Raw genomic sequence first — 14,955 nt, forward strand, 5'->3', positions numbered from 1 at the left:
CCTTTTGGAAACCTGCTCAATTGTTAAAAACATTATTTGACGAAACAGCCATTATTATAATATGAAAGATGACTATTAAACACAAGCCATTTTCTTGCCCAGACTTGTTACTTAATTAAGTCTTCCCCCTTCAAAATTATTTCCAAAAGTGTGATCATCAAAGAAAACAAAACAAAACCAGTGATTAGATTAGTAGAGTATCTCATTCCTTCCCCACTGTGTGAAGAACCACAAAGCTGAATTATGGGATAGATGAGACCTATGTGGAATCAGTGAATAAATTGTAAGAATTATCAGGTTCAGGGTCATATTGTGCATCTTTTGCATATTTCATAAGAACTAAAAACAGATCGGGCCAATAGAATGTCAGGAAGGAAGCCTAGGCCTTCCTCTGATAGGCTAGATCCTCTTTCTCTCTCTCTCTCTCTTAAAAGAATGTTTTAAATCATTTCCACAGGATGGTTAGGGGGAAACAAGCCTTAAGTCTTGCATTTTACTCCTGCATTGTGGGTATATACTGAGATCATAAACAGAGAATTTAGCAGGATTAAACACAAAGAAGATTTCACAGGGCTGAAACGGATGGAAGGGCACAAATCATACGGTAGTTATCGGTCCAGGCAATGTGGGACTGCTGTACACATGACAGCATATGTGAGAGGGACAGAGGCTCTGGAATTTTGCTCAAAAAAAGATGCCAAACTCTGCACTCACAAAAATGTGCCAAACTACACATGAAGCCCATGACCATGTTCTCCCATGCATTTGTGTGTGTGTGTGTGTGTGTGTGTGTGTATAACACACATTTGTACATTCGAAAATACAGAAGCAGTTGTAAGTTCACATTATTCTGCACACAAATAGATTCCAAGTTCCCCATCAAACCAATCGTCAATAGGGTTGATGCGGCTTGATGCAAGGGTGATTTTCCCACTCTGAGGGTTGTGTTTGGCTGTGCTCTTGTTGTGTGCTTTTTAATTAGAGTTACTCTTGCCAGCTGAGCTGCTGTTCATTTTTTACACGATGAGCTCATTTTTGGACACTGATCTAGCTCCTGTTAAGGAGACACTAACAGATTCGTGTAGCTGCTCTGCTTTAATTTAAATGGATACAATGCAATGCAGCTCAATTTTTAGCATATCCACAGTACGTCTACAGACCCTGGTCCCAAGTAAGCATGCATGGGATTGTAATCAAGTAGCATGATCCTAGACACACTTACTCAGAAGCAATTCCTTCTGTGTTCAATACTCAAACAGTGAGGCCTTTGGCTACTATCCTATGTAGCTACCTATCTGGGAGTACATTTACTGAATTTAATAGGAACAAAATAAAAAAGTTCCTTCCAGCAGCACCTTAAAGACCAACAAAGTTTTTATTTTGGTATATTTTTTAAGTTTTTATTTTGGTATATTTTATTTACCAAAATAAAAACTTAGTTGGTCTTTAAGGGTGCTGCTGGAAGGAATTTTTTTATTTTGTTTCGACTACGTCAGACCAACACGGCTACCTACCTGTAACCTGAATTTAATAGGACTTATTTCTAAGGAGTTCGAACCGCCGACCTTCTGATCAGCAAGCCCTAGGCTCAGTGGTTTAACCACAGCGCCACCTGGGTCCACTTGTTTCGAATCCCTGTGACGGGGTGAGCTCCCGTTGCTTGGTCCCAGCTCCTGCCAACCTAGCAGTTCGAAAGCACATCAAAATGCAAGTAGATAAATAGGAACCGCTACAGCGGGAAGGTAAACGGTGTTTCCATGTGCTGCTCTGGTTTGCCAGAAGCGGCTTTGTCATGCTGGCCACATGACCTGGAAGCTATACGCCGGCTCCCTTGGCCAATAATGTGAGATGAGCGCGCAACCCCAGAGTTGGTCACGACTGGACCTAATGGTCAGGGGTCCTTTTACCTTTACCTTTTTATTTCTAAGGAGATATGCATAGAACTGTGTTATTAGTAAAGCAACACAATTTGAATGATCTAAATCAGGTACCTTGACTTAAATAGTGCTCCAGATATGGAGTGGGCTAAACAAATATCAAATGGTATCAGCAGTCACAGCACCTGAAGATCGCCGCTGCTGCTGCTGTGCCAACCTCCCAGCTGCTACAGTGCTGCTGCTTTCTAAGATTGGAATAGGGTGGGGTGGCAGCAAGGGCAGGAGAAGACCAGGTTATAGAAATGAACACCTGTGCCCAGTGCCTTCCTGGTGCTCCTCTCCCTTTCCTGGCCCCCTGGCCCACCACAGTCTGGGTGAGGTGGACAGTGGCAACGACCCACCTCTTTCCACACATTTGCTGATGCACTCAAAAGAACTTTTTAAGGCAGGACTTCCCCTTGTAGAAGCCTTGATGCTTTCCTTCAGCAAGACTTGTTCTTCGATACTTGATCAAATCATCTTTAATAATGCTCTTCACCAGTTTACCGATAAAGGATGTTGGGCTAACTGAACTGTACTTTCCTGGATCCCCTTTTAAAAATCAGTGTTATATTGGCTACCCCGAAATGAAGACCAGTTTTAAGCTACTTATTTTTGTTAGAACATAAGCAATTTAACATTTCAATTCTTTAACATTCCTGGGTGGGTGTTTTCTTTCTTTCTGCATTATTTATTCAGCTGATGCAGGGGTGCAAGCCCCAAGTCCTGAATCGCTAAATGTCTTCTTAGCCTCACTCCCTTTCTGAAATCCATCTGTTGTTTCTCATCTTCTCTTGGCCAGGAATGGCGTTACTGAGGATATCCTTTACTGAGGATAATGAGTGAATTAACATGTAATGGTATTTCTAGACATCAGCTTATCAGCCTGGATAGCTCAGTTGGTTAGAGTGTGGTGCTGACAAAGCCAATGTTGCAGGTTTGATCCCTGTATGGGACAGTTGCATATTCCTGCATTGGATTAGATGATCCTCAGGGCCCCTTCCAACTCTACAATTCTGTGATTAAGCTATAGTTTAACATAACCTTGGCTTACCACTCATGGTTGGTTTGGAGGAAACAAGCCACGATCCTGGGCTTCCGCAGGGCAAGCCAGACTGTGGCTTGTTTCCTCCCCTACACGGCACAGTCAGCAGCATGAGAGGAGCGAAGCACGTATGTGCATTAAATCATAATTCTTGTTAAACTATGGATTAACCTAATGCAGGAGTGATTGGCAATTTTTGGCACAGCAAGCAAGATCCTTTTCACTCCTCTGTGGGCCAACTTTGATGGGGGGGGGGAAACTATCCTCCAATCACCTGATGTTCTTATGATGTCAAATGGTTGGGCAGGTAAGCTGTGCTGCCCACCTGTCACAAGTCCCTTGCTCAGTGCTTTCCAAGCACCTGACAACCAGCTGAGAGATCCCCAAATTTGGCCCAAACCAGCTCCTGCCAGATGAAACAGGCAAAAATGTGCCTTTTCAAACCATTCCTCCACACTCACAACAGGCTACTCAAATTATTACTAAAAAGAAGAAGATACAAATCACCCAGTTCTATGAGTAATCTACTACCCTATTCTAGAGTCATTCACGGTGCATGTAACTACAGCTTTAGGAGAGCATGCAAGGCTGCCTTAGAAGATGTGGACTTTTGTTAACTATAGCATTATGACACCACCGTAAGAACCCTGTGACATGTATTAACGTAAAGAAGAAAATCTGGCAGAAGGGCTATTGCAGGGAGACTCGAATGATCAGACAATGCAGCTTTGTGGCTACAGAAAGCTTCTTTACACCCGAGCCTTTTGACACCAGAAGTGAGTCAGAAATGAAAGGAATGTTGCCCTTTAACTTCAAAGCAGGCTCAACAAAGGCGTTTTGCTGCTCATGACATTTAATTGCAGAGGCTGGAGTTTTGCTGTTGCTGTTAAGGAACATATACATCTTACACATAGAGTCTGGGCAAAGGCCATACTGGACTTTGGGAACCGAGACAGCCACCAAGGCAAAAATGTGAATTCGTAAAATGTTGAAAGTATAACTTACATTTCTCACTTCGGCTTATCTGCAAGATTTTCATGCTAGCTTTTGTGGTGCCTTTTTGCATCAAGAACTTTGCAACAGAGCTGCCTTCAACGTGAGGCTCCAAGTGGGCATGCCTGAGATTAAGAGTCTTATGCAGTACTGACTGCGCTATTTAACCTATTTACCTGTAATAGGAGATCCTCCAAAATGACCACAGGTAAAGGTAAAAAATAGGGGTGTTCTAAAACATAACTGAAACATGAAAATATTGTGCTTTGTAGAGCAAGTACTTCCTTATTTATCTCAGGAGAATTTTCAAAGTATACAACTATGAATACAGCACAGCGCATTATAGTAACTTCAGACAGAGGCACTTTCCCCTAAGGGTGGGCAGATGGAATGAGAGGAGAGGGGGACTGAAGAAAAAGAGACAGAGGGGAAGCAAAAAAGGATGTGAATAATCAGGGAGTTTAGAATGAATTACAGTCTAGTTCTGTAATTAAAGACTGCACTCCAAATCCTATTTAGCATATGTGATCTCCCTTCCTCATTTACATTTCTCTGGAAAATGAGGGAAATTAACTTCTTTTTTTGTCCAGATAACAATAAATACAAAGCTACGTGAAACAGGGAAAAGACAAATGAAAAGCAGGCGGCGGTATGTACATCCTGCTGGGAAATCCCAATAGTAAGAGGCCTCTTCACACTTAGTGTGTTTGCATGCCACAGCTGCATGTCTTTCCTGTAGTAATCATATAAAATGTGGACAAATGATGCTGAGCCTTAAAAAAGCCTGTGCACACGCATCAAAGGAGATGTGACCAAATCATGTACAGCTGCTCGCTTTGACTAGTTTATCCTGACTTCCTTGAGCTTTATAGAGAAAACAAAGGATATCTGACTAAGACCTAGTTACAGGTAGGTAGCCGTGTTGGTCTGAGTTGAAACAAAATAAAAAAATTCCTTCCGTAGCACCTTAAAGACCAACTAAGTTTTTATTTTGGCATGAGCTTTCATGTGCATGCACACTTCGTCAGATACACTGAAACAGAATCCACCAGACCCTTATGTATATTCAGAGGGTGGGGGTGGGGGTGATGGGAATGGGTGACCATTAGCCTTCTCCCATATCCCAAGCAACTGAGATGTGCACAGACATTCAGCACTACCTCTTCTTGAGTGGCTTCTACTGATATCAGAGGTTTGCTGCTGCAATAAAAAGCTCAACAGTGAGCCCACAATTTCTGGTGCCTTATCTTTACAGCCACAGCTTGGTGGTTCTAAGTAGGAGATACTAAAATTACTGTCCTAAGACTTCGCAAGTTGGTATAAGCTTGTACAACACACAAAATACTAGCAGTGTGGACAACAATTTGCTGCACGAAAATATGCAGGGACTGACTCCTTATCCTCTATTCTGTATACCTATTGAACAAGCCAAGTGGTGAGTAGGTGGGGTCCTATGGTGGATTAAAATAGTATAATAGCTTAGAGACCATATAGTCAGTGTGGCACAAAAGGGATGGGAGGAGAACTCCAGTTCAATAGGAAAAACCAGCAGCTGGCTATCATCGTGTTACCCTCAGGGGTGCAGCACGAACTCATGTTTCAGTTTCTTTTAGAAGGGGTTTACAGAAGGTTTGTGCTAATTTTGTGATATTATTTAAATATATATATACAGGCTGAGCAAAAGATGGAGGTTTATACCATTAACACTCCAACAGATCCTCCTCCACTATTGGATTTTTTTTGGGGGGGGGTGCTACCCAGCTCCTTCAGAGCTCCCAAGAAATATTACAGCTCTGATCCTTTCCTTAGAGACTGTCTCCAAACTTAAAACGTGCAGCTTCATCTCAAAAAAACTAAATGACATCATCATTTGCAGGAAGCATAGGGAGCTATGCCCTGATGACCAAAATACTCTGAGAAGCCCATCCCATCCATCGTATAACTGTTACCTGTGTCCTCGGATAGAAGCTGAGGTCTTACTTCCTGTTCCTCTATGTCAAACACTGCAACTTCTGGCGGTGGTGGTGGTGGTAGCACGGGTGCAGCCTTCACAGGAGTTGTAGATTCTGGTGTCTCAAAGGCTTCTTCAGAGTCTGAACTCCTGGACACAAACAAACAAATACAGGTGTAAAAAAGAAAAAGGGGGAAAAAAGGGACATACAGGCTACTTCTTCAAAATCACCTGCACAAAACAGAACACAACAAACCATACTTAGAAAACGCAGAGAGCTCTACTTGGGGCCAGAATACCTCTGCATTTCTCAGAGATATTGAGCTTCCTTTTGCAGCATGATTTCTGGAACAGAATATCATGTTTCCAGGTTGACCCTGACATGAAAGATGTCAAGGCGTCACAAAAGCAAACATGCACACAGGGGAAAGTAAATGCTGCCTGGAAAAGCCTGCCTTTTAACATAAAGGAGGCTTCAGCCCAGGCAAACTAAAACAATGTCAACGGGACCTTTCAATGAGATGTTGGAATTTTCCTTGGCACAAGCGCAAGCAAACCTAATAAGGAAATACCCTTAAGAGAGTCGCATGAAGCTCTTTTAAATCCCGATTCAATCTACCTTGATATGCAGCAGAGTGTAAGTTCCTACAAAACAAGAGAACACAGGCTTTGAGTAACATTGGGTGCTGCCTAGCCTTTCAGATGGGGGGGGGAGCCGCCATTCAGGGAGATGGGAAATTCCCATTTTTCACACTAGCCTCCTTACTTCATACCACATACGCTATCTTTATTTCCAGATCACTCACAAGTTGTGTACTATCAATAGCTATTCAGGCAAATTAAACAAATTCCTTTCCTTAAACTGGGAGAGAGGTGCCTGATTCCACTTCCCTGGTGATATTGTAGCTAGAATCACAACAAATGCTATTAATGCATGCTGCTCGTCTACGATTAAATTAAAATATTTTCAAAAGCAGATAGATAGATCTTCCTGAATCTTGCTTCCCTCCTCCACCAACCCTCCTCCTGCCAAAACCTCTGTGCCCATTTCACTGTCTGAGATGATACCCAATCTCCCTTCAGAATTCTTTCATTCAAGGTCTTATTTTTAATCTATGTACCCTGCTATACAGTTTATCCAGATCACATTTCCACCAAATGCAGACTGTATACACACCATATGTTTAAAGTACCCCCCCAAAAAAGAACCCTGGGAATTGTTTACCCCTCACAGAACTACAACTCCCAGAAACCCTAACAAACTACAGTTCCCAGGATTCTTTGGAGGAGAAATGTACTTTGAGTGTACAGGAGGTAGGCAGCCTAATAATAATAAATAAATACCAATCATCCAGAAGGAATATGATGACAGCAAACAAGTGAAACACGAGGATGCAAAGTGGAGCCAACGTTATCATATGCGAGGCAGAATAGAAACATTGATATAATAAAGATGCGATGGATTAATGGGGATGGTGAAATACAAAGGCCTACAATAACAATAGCTGGCGTGCTCTGGTCCATGGGGTCACGAAGAGTCGGACACGACTAAACGACTAAACAACAACAACAACAATAACAAAAATTTAAATAAGCGGACAATCGATTGAGGATGTAGTCTTTCTAGAATTAAAGCTGAATGGATATTGTTTTCTTTAATGAACTGGAATGGGATGGGGAACACTGAAATACAAATATATATAAATGGATATATATATATATGGTTCTTTAAAAAATCCAGTCAAAATGTAGCACACTATTGCCTTGAAAACTGCTTAGGCAAGCATTTCAGCTAGTCAAATGGCAGCTTTTCCTTCTGGCCTTTGATAAAATGAATTTAATGGTGTGACAGTTTCCTGAAAGACAGGACTAGGGCTGACTTGCCTATTTCCAGCGATTCGCTGCATGGCTTGGAGACTGTAGTCTCCGCTGCTTCTCACAGCTGTCCACATCCAACGCGTCCACTGCATGGGGGACAAAATTTGCCATGAGGTGAAAGCCATTTCCTCCTGAGGAAGCAGTCTAGAAGCCGTCCAGATAGATGCACCGTAGAGAAGATGAAGGTCTTCCCTGACTTCGCCAGACTCAAAAGGAAAACGCACAGATCCTTGCAAAGCAACAAATTGCTAGATTCACAAGAGAGGGCTTCTCTTGACGAAGTGCAACTGCTGGATTTGCATTCCTATTACCGGTACATTCACTTAAATCGCTTTCTCCCTACAATAAAGCCTGTGTGGGCTGCGGGTGAAAAGCCCCTCCTCCCCCCCCCTCTCCTGACAGCTCAAGTGGTTTGATGGACCGGATTCGCTTCTGTTATCTCTGCAGAATGCCAATGAGGTTTTAGTCTTCCTGACTACAATGGGAAATAGCACGCAGCTGCTTAAAACCTACCGGTACCTTTCTCTCTGGAACTTATTTGCCTATTACTACACCTGGAGGCAGCCAAATGATTTCTACTAAATACTGTTCCCCGGTTGTTATTTTTCTGCCAAGCTTGTTGCAAATAAAGTTATCTCTAGCCAGGGAACACCGACATGCACAAATGTTTTTGACAGAAACACTCTAACAGACTATTATTGCTTCCCCAAACACATCCTTTGTCTCCAGGTTCAATCCATGTCTATGAAGCGTGCAAAGGCATCAGTTGCTGTTTTTATTGTTATTATTGCTTCTGACCTATGCCCACCCCCTGCCCCACTTCCCAATGCATTAAGGCTGTGAATCAGTGTGAACAAAGAGCTTCTGTAAAAGAAAAATAAAATCCACAGGTCTTGGCAAAGAACTCTTGTGGGGACATTTCAATCTCTTGAAATATCACAGGTGAAAACTATGTTGACTCTAGCATGATTGGGGTTCACCTCGCTGCCCTCCACTAAATCAGGGAAAAGAAAACATTTCTGCTGGAACAGAAAAAAAACCCTATATTGTTGTCTGCAATAAAAATAGCTTTTTTAAAATGCAGTTTTCATTAGGGATGCTTCAAATATGAGTCTCCAGCATACATAGGCTGACCAGCTCAATATCCTGTTTCAAACACTTGTCAGTAATGTGTGGTTCAAAAATGGCACACTTATTTCACCCTTTATTTCACCAAACAACTTTGCCTAGAATTTGTTTTTAAGAGGCTGCAACATGTCTGAACTGTCCAATCATTGTGCTCTTACTTGTACTGAACACACGCCACAAAATCGAACTAACATGCCTGAGATGCATTACTTCAAGACTCTTTTGGCTCCTGAAAGCTTGAGCCATTCCCTCCCTCTCCAAGAGCAGTGACAGTATGAACTCAGCAGCAGATCTATGAAGAGACAAGGTGCAAATGTTGCCTCAGATGTCAAGACTTTCCAATGGGGCACAGCTCTCTGCCAGAAGACAGGCCCAAGACAAAAATTCAGTTGGTGGGTAATGTGGGAGGTCAACATTTGGATTTCCATTTAGTTTACTTAAAATCAACTATGAAATACAATTGTGTTCCAAAAATACTGTCTGTCTGTCTGTCTGTCTGTCTGTCTGTCTGTCTGTCTATCTATCTATCTTATACACACATGGTATGACAAATGGTCCAACTTCTTTTTAGCAGCAGTAAGGTAAAGGTAAAGGGACCCCTGACCATTAGGTCCAGTCATGACCGACTCTGGGGTTGCGCGCTCATCTTGCTTTACTGGCCGAGGGAGCCGGCATACAGCTTCCAGGTCATGTGGCCAGCATGACAAAGCCGCTTCTGGCAAACTAGAGCAGCACATGGAAATGCAGCAGTATGTTAATGCATTTATTTATTTTAAAATATGCTTATGCCATTCACCATTCATCAATATGCTGTGCAGAATGGTTTACAAAAAGGTATGGTTGCACTGGCAGGGGAAGGAGGAATACCACAAATAAAATTTACAGCAGATAAAAGAACAGAAATAGAACTTGAAATGTCTGAGTGAATAAAAAAACATTTTCCCTGGAGTTCAAAAGAATGGTGTTAGCCCCAGGTGTGCCTCCTTTTGAGATGAAATTCCACAGCTAGGAGGCTACAGCTGACAAACCTTTTCCCCAGAGGACATAATCCTCACCTTTAATGCTGGAGGAACCTGGACACGGGCATTGGCTGGATATGGGAGAAGGTGCTTCTTTATAGCTCTGAAGTTGTTTAGGACCTTAACAAGGTAAGCACTGGCACCTAAGGGACACAATCACTCATGGGCAACCTTCCAGGGACCCACCAGAAGCCAGGTGGGTGGCACAATGGATGCGACTCTCACCTTTCTACAGTAGGTTACATTCCAAGCGCACAAAAGTCAGAGCCTACCCACACGTCTCCTTCTTCCATCTACTCAAGCAAGAGGTGTTATTACAGATCAATGACACATTACAGCCAGGCAAAAGTACTCCAGGTGGCCACGTAATATTAGATCATGGATATTTATGGCTAAACTATCTCCATGCAGGAGCAGTTATAGCTGGTAACGTGCCATGTGCCTCAGACGCTACAAAGGACCTCAAGTGACAGAGCAGGGTCTAGGAGAACCTTCAAGTAGAGGACCTGCTGTTTCAGGGCAAGGTACTCCTATCAAGATATGGAAGTCTTTGGTAGAGGCACACATGACCAGGTCTGGTAACAGATTTCACAAATGTCTGCACAGCAGACATGTTGACCAACATAAATTTATTTATGTTGGGTGAATTTTCAAACAAATATCTTTTATCAGTCTCTTCTAGATTGTGACCTAAGAATTAAGTATATGAAGAAGTTGTCCTTGATCCTTGGTCTGAAAACTACGAGGAAACATTCTGGACAAATACGAGGAAACTGGATTAACAGTGACCAGGGTGCTTCTCAGCCTATCCAACAGTCTTGTTTGTTCATTGCTTTGAAGATCAAGAACCCATGGCACTATTATAACCTGAGGTTCTGGAAACAGAGTGGTCTAATATTAAAAGCTGGTGCACAGAACAGCAGCAGAGACACAGAGGAATTTAACATTTCGGAACACCTTTGAGAGCTCCAAAGTATGAATAAAAGCTGTGAACACACACACACACACACAGTGTTAGTTCTTTTTAAAAAGGGCTGAATATTTGACTCTGCCAAACTTAACTTCTGTATGGCAAGCACTCCTGTTTCGCTTGCTCTCTGCAGCTCCCCTTTTGCAATAACCCTGTATCATCTGTTAAGAACTGAAAAATTGGATCACCTCAGAAAGTTATTACTCTTTCATCCTAGATTTTCTCCAGAGAGAGATCAGGAGCAGCCCTCAGATTTGTATGCTTTCCTATGTTATAACACCATTTACGTTTCCCCCCACATGGAAAGAGATTAACACTCAACTAGGAGTTCACATTCTGAACTATTGAAAAATAAACCCAGGCTCATTCCCTACCTCTCTCTGGAAACAATTGGGGGGGGGATAAGATCTACGGTATGCAGGTTATGTGAAATACAGTAGGGTAGTAGTGGATAAGAGACTGAGCTATGAATCAAGAAATCCCATGTTCAGATTTTGCCTCCACTAGGCCACCTCAGACAAGCTTCACACTTCCAGTCTCATCAGCAATATAGGAGATATAAATACTTAACCTTACAGGGTTATTGCAAGGATTATGCTCAAATAACACATATGAAGGATTTGAACACTTGGAAGTGCAAGACAAATGTTAAGAGGGACGCGATGGCGCTGTGGTCTAAACCAGTGTTTCCCAACCTTGTGCCTCCAGATGTTTTGGGACTACAACTCCCATCATCCCTAGCTAGCAAGACCAGTGGTCAGGAATGATGGGAGTTGTAGCCCCAAAACATCTGGAGGCACAAGGTTGGGATGATGGGAGTTGTAGTCCCAAAACATCTGGAGGCACAAGGTTGGGAAACACTGGTCTAAACCACTGAGCCTCGTGGGTTTGTGGATCATAAGCGCAGCAGTTCAAATCCCCAAAGGCGGGGTGAGCTCCCATTGCTCTAGATAAATAGGTACTGCGGCGACAGGAAGGTAAACGGCATTTCCGTGCACTCTGGCACTCGTCAGAGTGTTCCGTGTGCCAGAAGCGGTTTAATCATGCTGGCCACATGAGCTGGAAAAGCTGTCTGCAGGCAAACGCCGACTCCCTTGGCCTGAAAGCAGAGATGAGCACCACACCCCACAGTCAAATTCAACTGGACTTAACCATCCTGGCACCCTTTACTTTAACAAATGTTAAGTATATTATATTTTTATTATTTCCCATGAGAATCTGTGTTGCTGGGAAAGCACTTTATTTTAAAGGGCCAGAATCCTATATGTATGAGGAAATGGAAAGCAGGGCATGTTCAGTTTATAATGGTACTGGCAGATATCTGTTCTTGTAGAACAACCAAGCCACATTCCTTGTGTGCAGCTCTAGCTCTGAGAACAATCCCATCACAAGCACTTTCACAGATTTTTGGAAATTTAGAGAATATGGAGTATACTGGCATTCTATCTAGCAAGGGAGAGTGTTTAAAGTCCCCCACACAAAGAGGGATATTTTCACAGAAACTAAACTTCGTCCTTTCTAAGAATGAAAATTTGCATGAAACCCTGGTCAACTCACCCATGCTGAGTGATACAATTGTTTGGTTTGAGACTTCTTGGTTTTTCCTTGCAGCTGTTGTACAACTAGTTGAATCCTTTAATTGCAACAGATACATTCTTATTCAAAAGTAATAACCTGCACAGTACACATCTGCTGTGCACTCGGTCTGTGGCACACTGTAATGACTGGCACTATTCTCTTGAGCACACTAATCTTTTGAAATGTGTGAGACTGTGCTCATGCGGAGGCCAGACTAGATGGCCTAATTGTACAGGGCTTGGGGATGCTGAAGTCGATACAAATTAGGTCAGTGACACAAGCAGCCAGGATGGCAGATGCGGGGCGGGGGGGAGCCTTGAAGAAAAATGGTATTAAAACCGTGTAGTAATAATAAAGTGGTTCTTTAAAAAGTTTTTAAAATTCTCAATGCTGTGCCTTATCGTGAAGCTATATGCTGAAAACCCCAGCCCTTTCCCTCTAATCATATTTATATCCTTTTAAAGTATTTGGGTCAGGAATATTAGCATGAGGACAAAGAAATTCATTCAGTTGTTTTAGTATCCTGTTGGGGCTATGAGGATCAAGCCAGGCAGTGTACAGTATGGCTTTTACAGTGTGACACAAAACACATTCCTTTAGTGTCAAAAGCTTGTTCACCTTTTAGGCAGAAAAGGAAAAGGAAAAGAAGACACCTTACTGTACAAGAATAATATGCTGAAACCCAGTCTGTGTCATGAAAATACATAGCTCCTTTACTCCAGTAATTGGCTGCATATTAATATTTTGTTCTTAAGTTAGTTTAAGACCATCATAGAAGTACAAAGTTGGAAGGGATCACAAGGGACATTCAATACAACCCCCTGCAAACGCAGAAATCTTTTGCCCAATGTGGGGTTCAAACCCATGACCCTGAGATCAAGAGTCTCGTGCTCTACTGACTGAGCTATTTGTGGTACAGGAACAGGAGCACAAGGAAGCTGCCCCTTTATCAGAGTATAGGTTCATCTAGCTTAGTACTGTCTACAATGACTGGAGCAGGGAGCCTTCCCCAGTTCTACCTGGAGACGCTGGGGAATGAACCTGGGACCTTCTGTTAATTTGCCTGTCTAATTATTACTATTGCCATTTGTATTCTGCTCATCTTCTCAGAGAAGCAATGGATTACATTCACCAGGACACCATCAAAATCAGGACTCCATCATGATGCATGAAGCATGATATACATGTTTTTCAAACTGTATATCACATGCATTGCTAAGGTATGCAAGGGCTGCCTGATCTGACCAGCTGTAGTTGTAAGTAACCCCAGCTCACAACACCAGGGCAGCTGCACAGCAACAGGAATGCACATCAGAGCAGAATTGCAAGAGTCAGCAATTCAGTTATGGGGAGGTGTGGCAGTCCAACTGTGTTGCAGTCAGAAAATCCATAAAACTCAGTAGCTTTGATGACTTCCCAAAATAAGTTGTGGGCACCTGAAAAACCAGAATGTCAACCTGGCCCAATCTTAGCCATCATGGTGAATATGCATCCGGTTCCCTACAGGGAGAATTTTGGAACCCAAAACCCCTTGCAAGGAAAAACACGCAGGCAGTGAATTATTAGTCTTAATTATGGGATGGTATCTATTACCCATTTCCGCTGCATCTACTTTGTGTCCCCACCGTGCACCAAATTGTCCATAGCAGCTGCATCATAAAACAAGACTACAACCCAAGTCTATATTTATGGGATTCCTTTGTCAGCCGTACACCAAGAAAGAGAAAATATTTCAGTGTTCCCAACGGTACCCAAGCTGCATTAAAAGCTGGCCTTTCCTACAACTCTAGAGAGAAATAACTGACAAAAGGTAATAAATCCTGTTGTCTTATTCTCATCTGTCACTTTCAAACTTGATTCCTCTTATAAAAGCATAAATTAAAAATTGGTTCCCAGTACAAATTATGTTCAGCTTGTGTTCATCTTTGGATGTTGCTGGTGAGGGGGAGTAATATATGCAACATTATGATAGTGGAAAAAGAATTAAATGCAGAGTTGACATTTTTGGTGACAACACCTGATTTAATGTTATATGCAGTTCAATTCTTGTAACCTGGAAGTTCAGGGTTTTTGTGCTTTTTTAGGATCTCCAATTAAAAAGATGATGCAGCCACACAATTATGTATTTGATAGAAACAATATATATAAATTTACCTATGCGCTCTCCAAATAGTGATGCTGTATCCCTTGACAGAGCAATATTTACCCCGTGACTTCCTTTTCCACTTCATGATGAACAGAAGAGCTGACCTAAGTCTGACCTATATAAACTGATGGGTCAGTAATTTATCAGGTGCCATTTAAAGCCATGTGATTAATTCATTCCCATTCCTCCTGCTGGGAACTGCCTCACACCCACCCTCCTTTAGCAGCCACCCTCCTTCAGAAGTCGGGGAAGTATATACATTTCACCATTATGGCACAGGAATCCATTTGGCCGATAGGTCCTGTGGGGCACTATTTTTTTTGTCTTTACT

At 42.4% G+C, this 14,955-nt stretch overlaps 1 protein-coding gene across 35 annotated transcripts in view; it reads right to left on the minus strand.

Annotated features, from left to right (window-relative positions):
- Nucleotides 1-14,955, minus strand: part of TACC2 (transforming acidic coiled-coil containing protein 2) — a 173,719-nt gene that overhangs the window by 46,632 nt on the left and 112,132 nt on the right. For 31 of the 35 annotated variants that reach the window (XM_088670478.1, XM_088670475.1, XM_088670479.1 and 28 more), the window contains one exon: nt 5,904-6,055. The exons of the other annotated variants lie outside the window; for them this stretch is intronic. In XM_088670478.1, coding sequence (XP_088526604.1) covers nt 5,904-6,055 — 152 coding nt within the window. The remainder of the gene's footprint in view (nt 1-5,903; nt 6,056-14,955) is intronic. 35 annotated transcript variants of the gene reach the window in all.

This window comes from Zootoca vivipara, chromosome 5 (genome assembly GCF_965207765.1).
Source record: "Zootoca vivipara chromosome 5, rZooViv2.hap1.1, whole genome shotgun sequence".
Classification (NCBI taxonomy): Eukaryota; Metazoa; Chordata; class Lepidosauria; order Squamata; family Lacertidae; genus Zootoca; species Zootoca vivipara.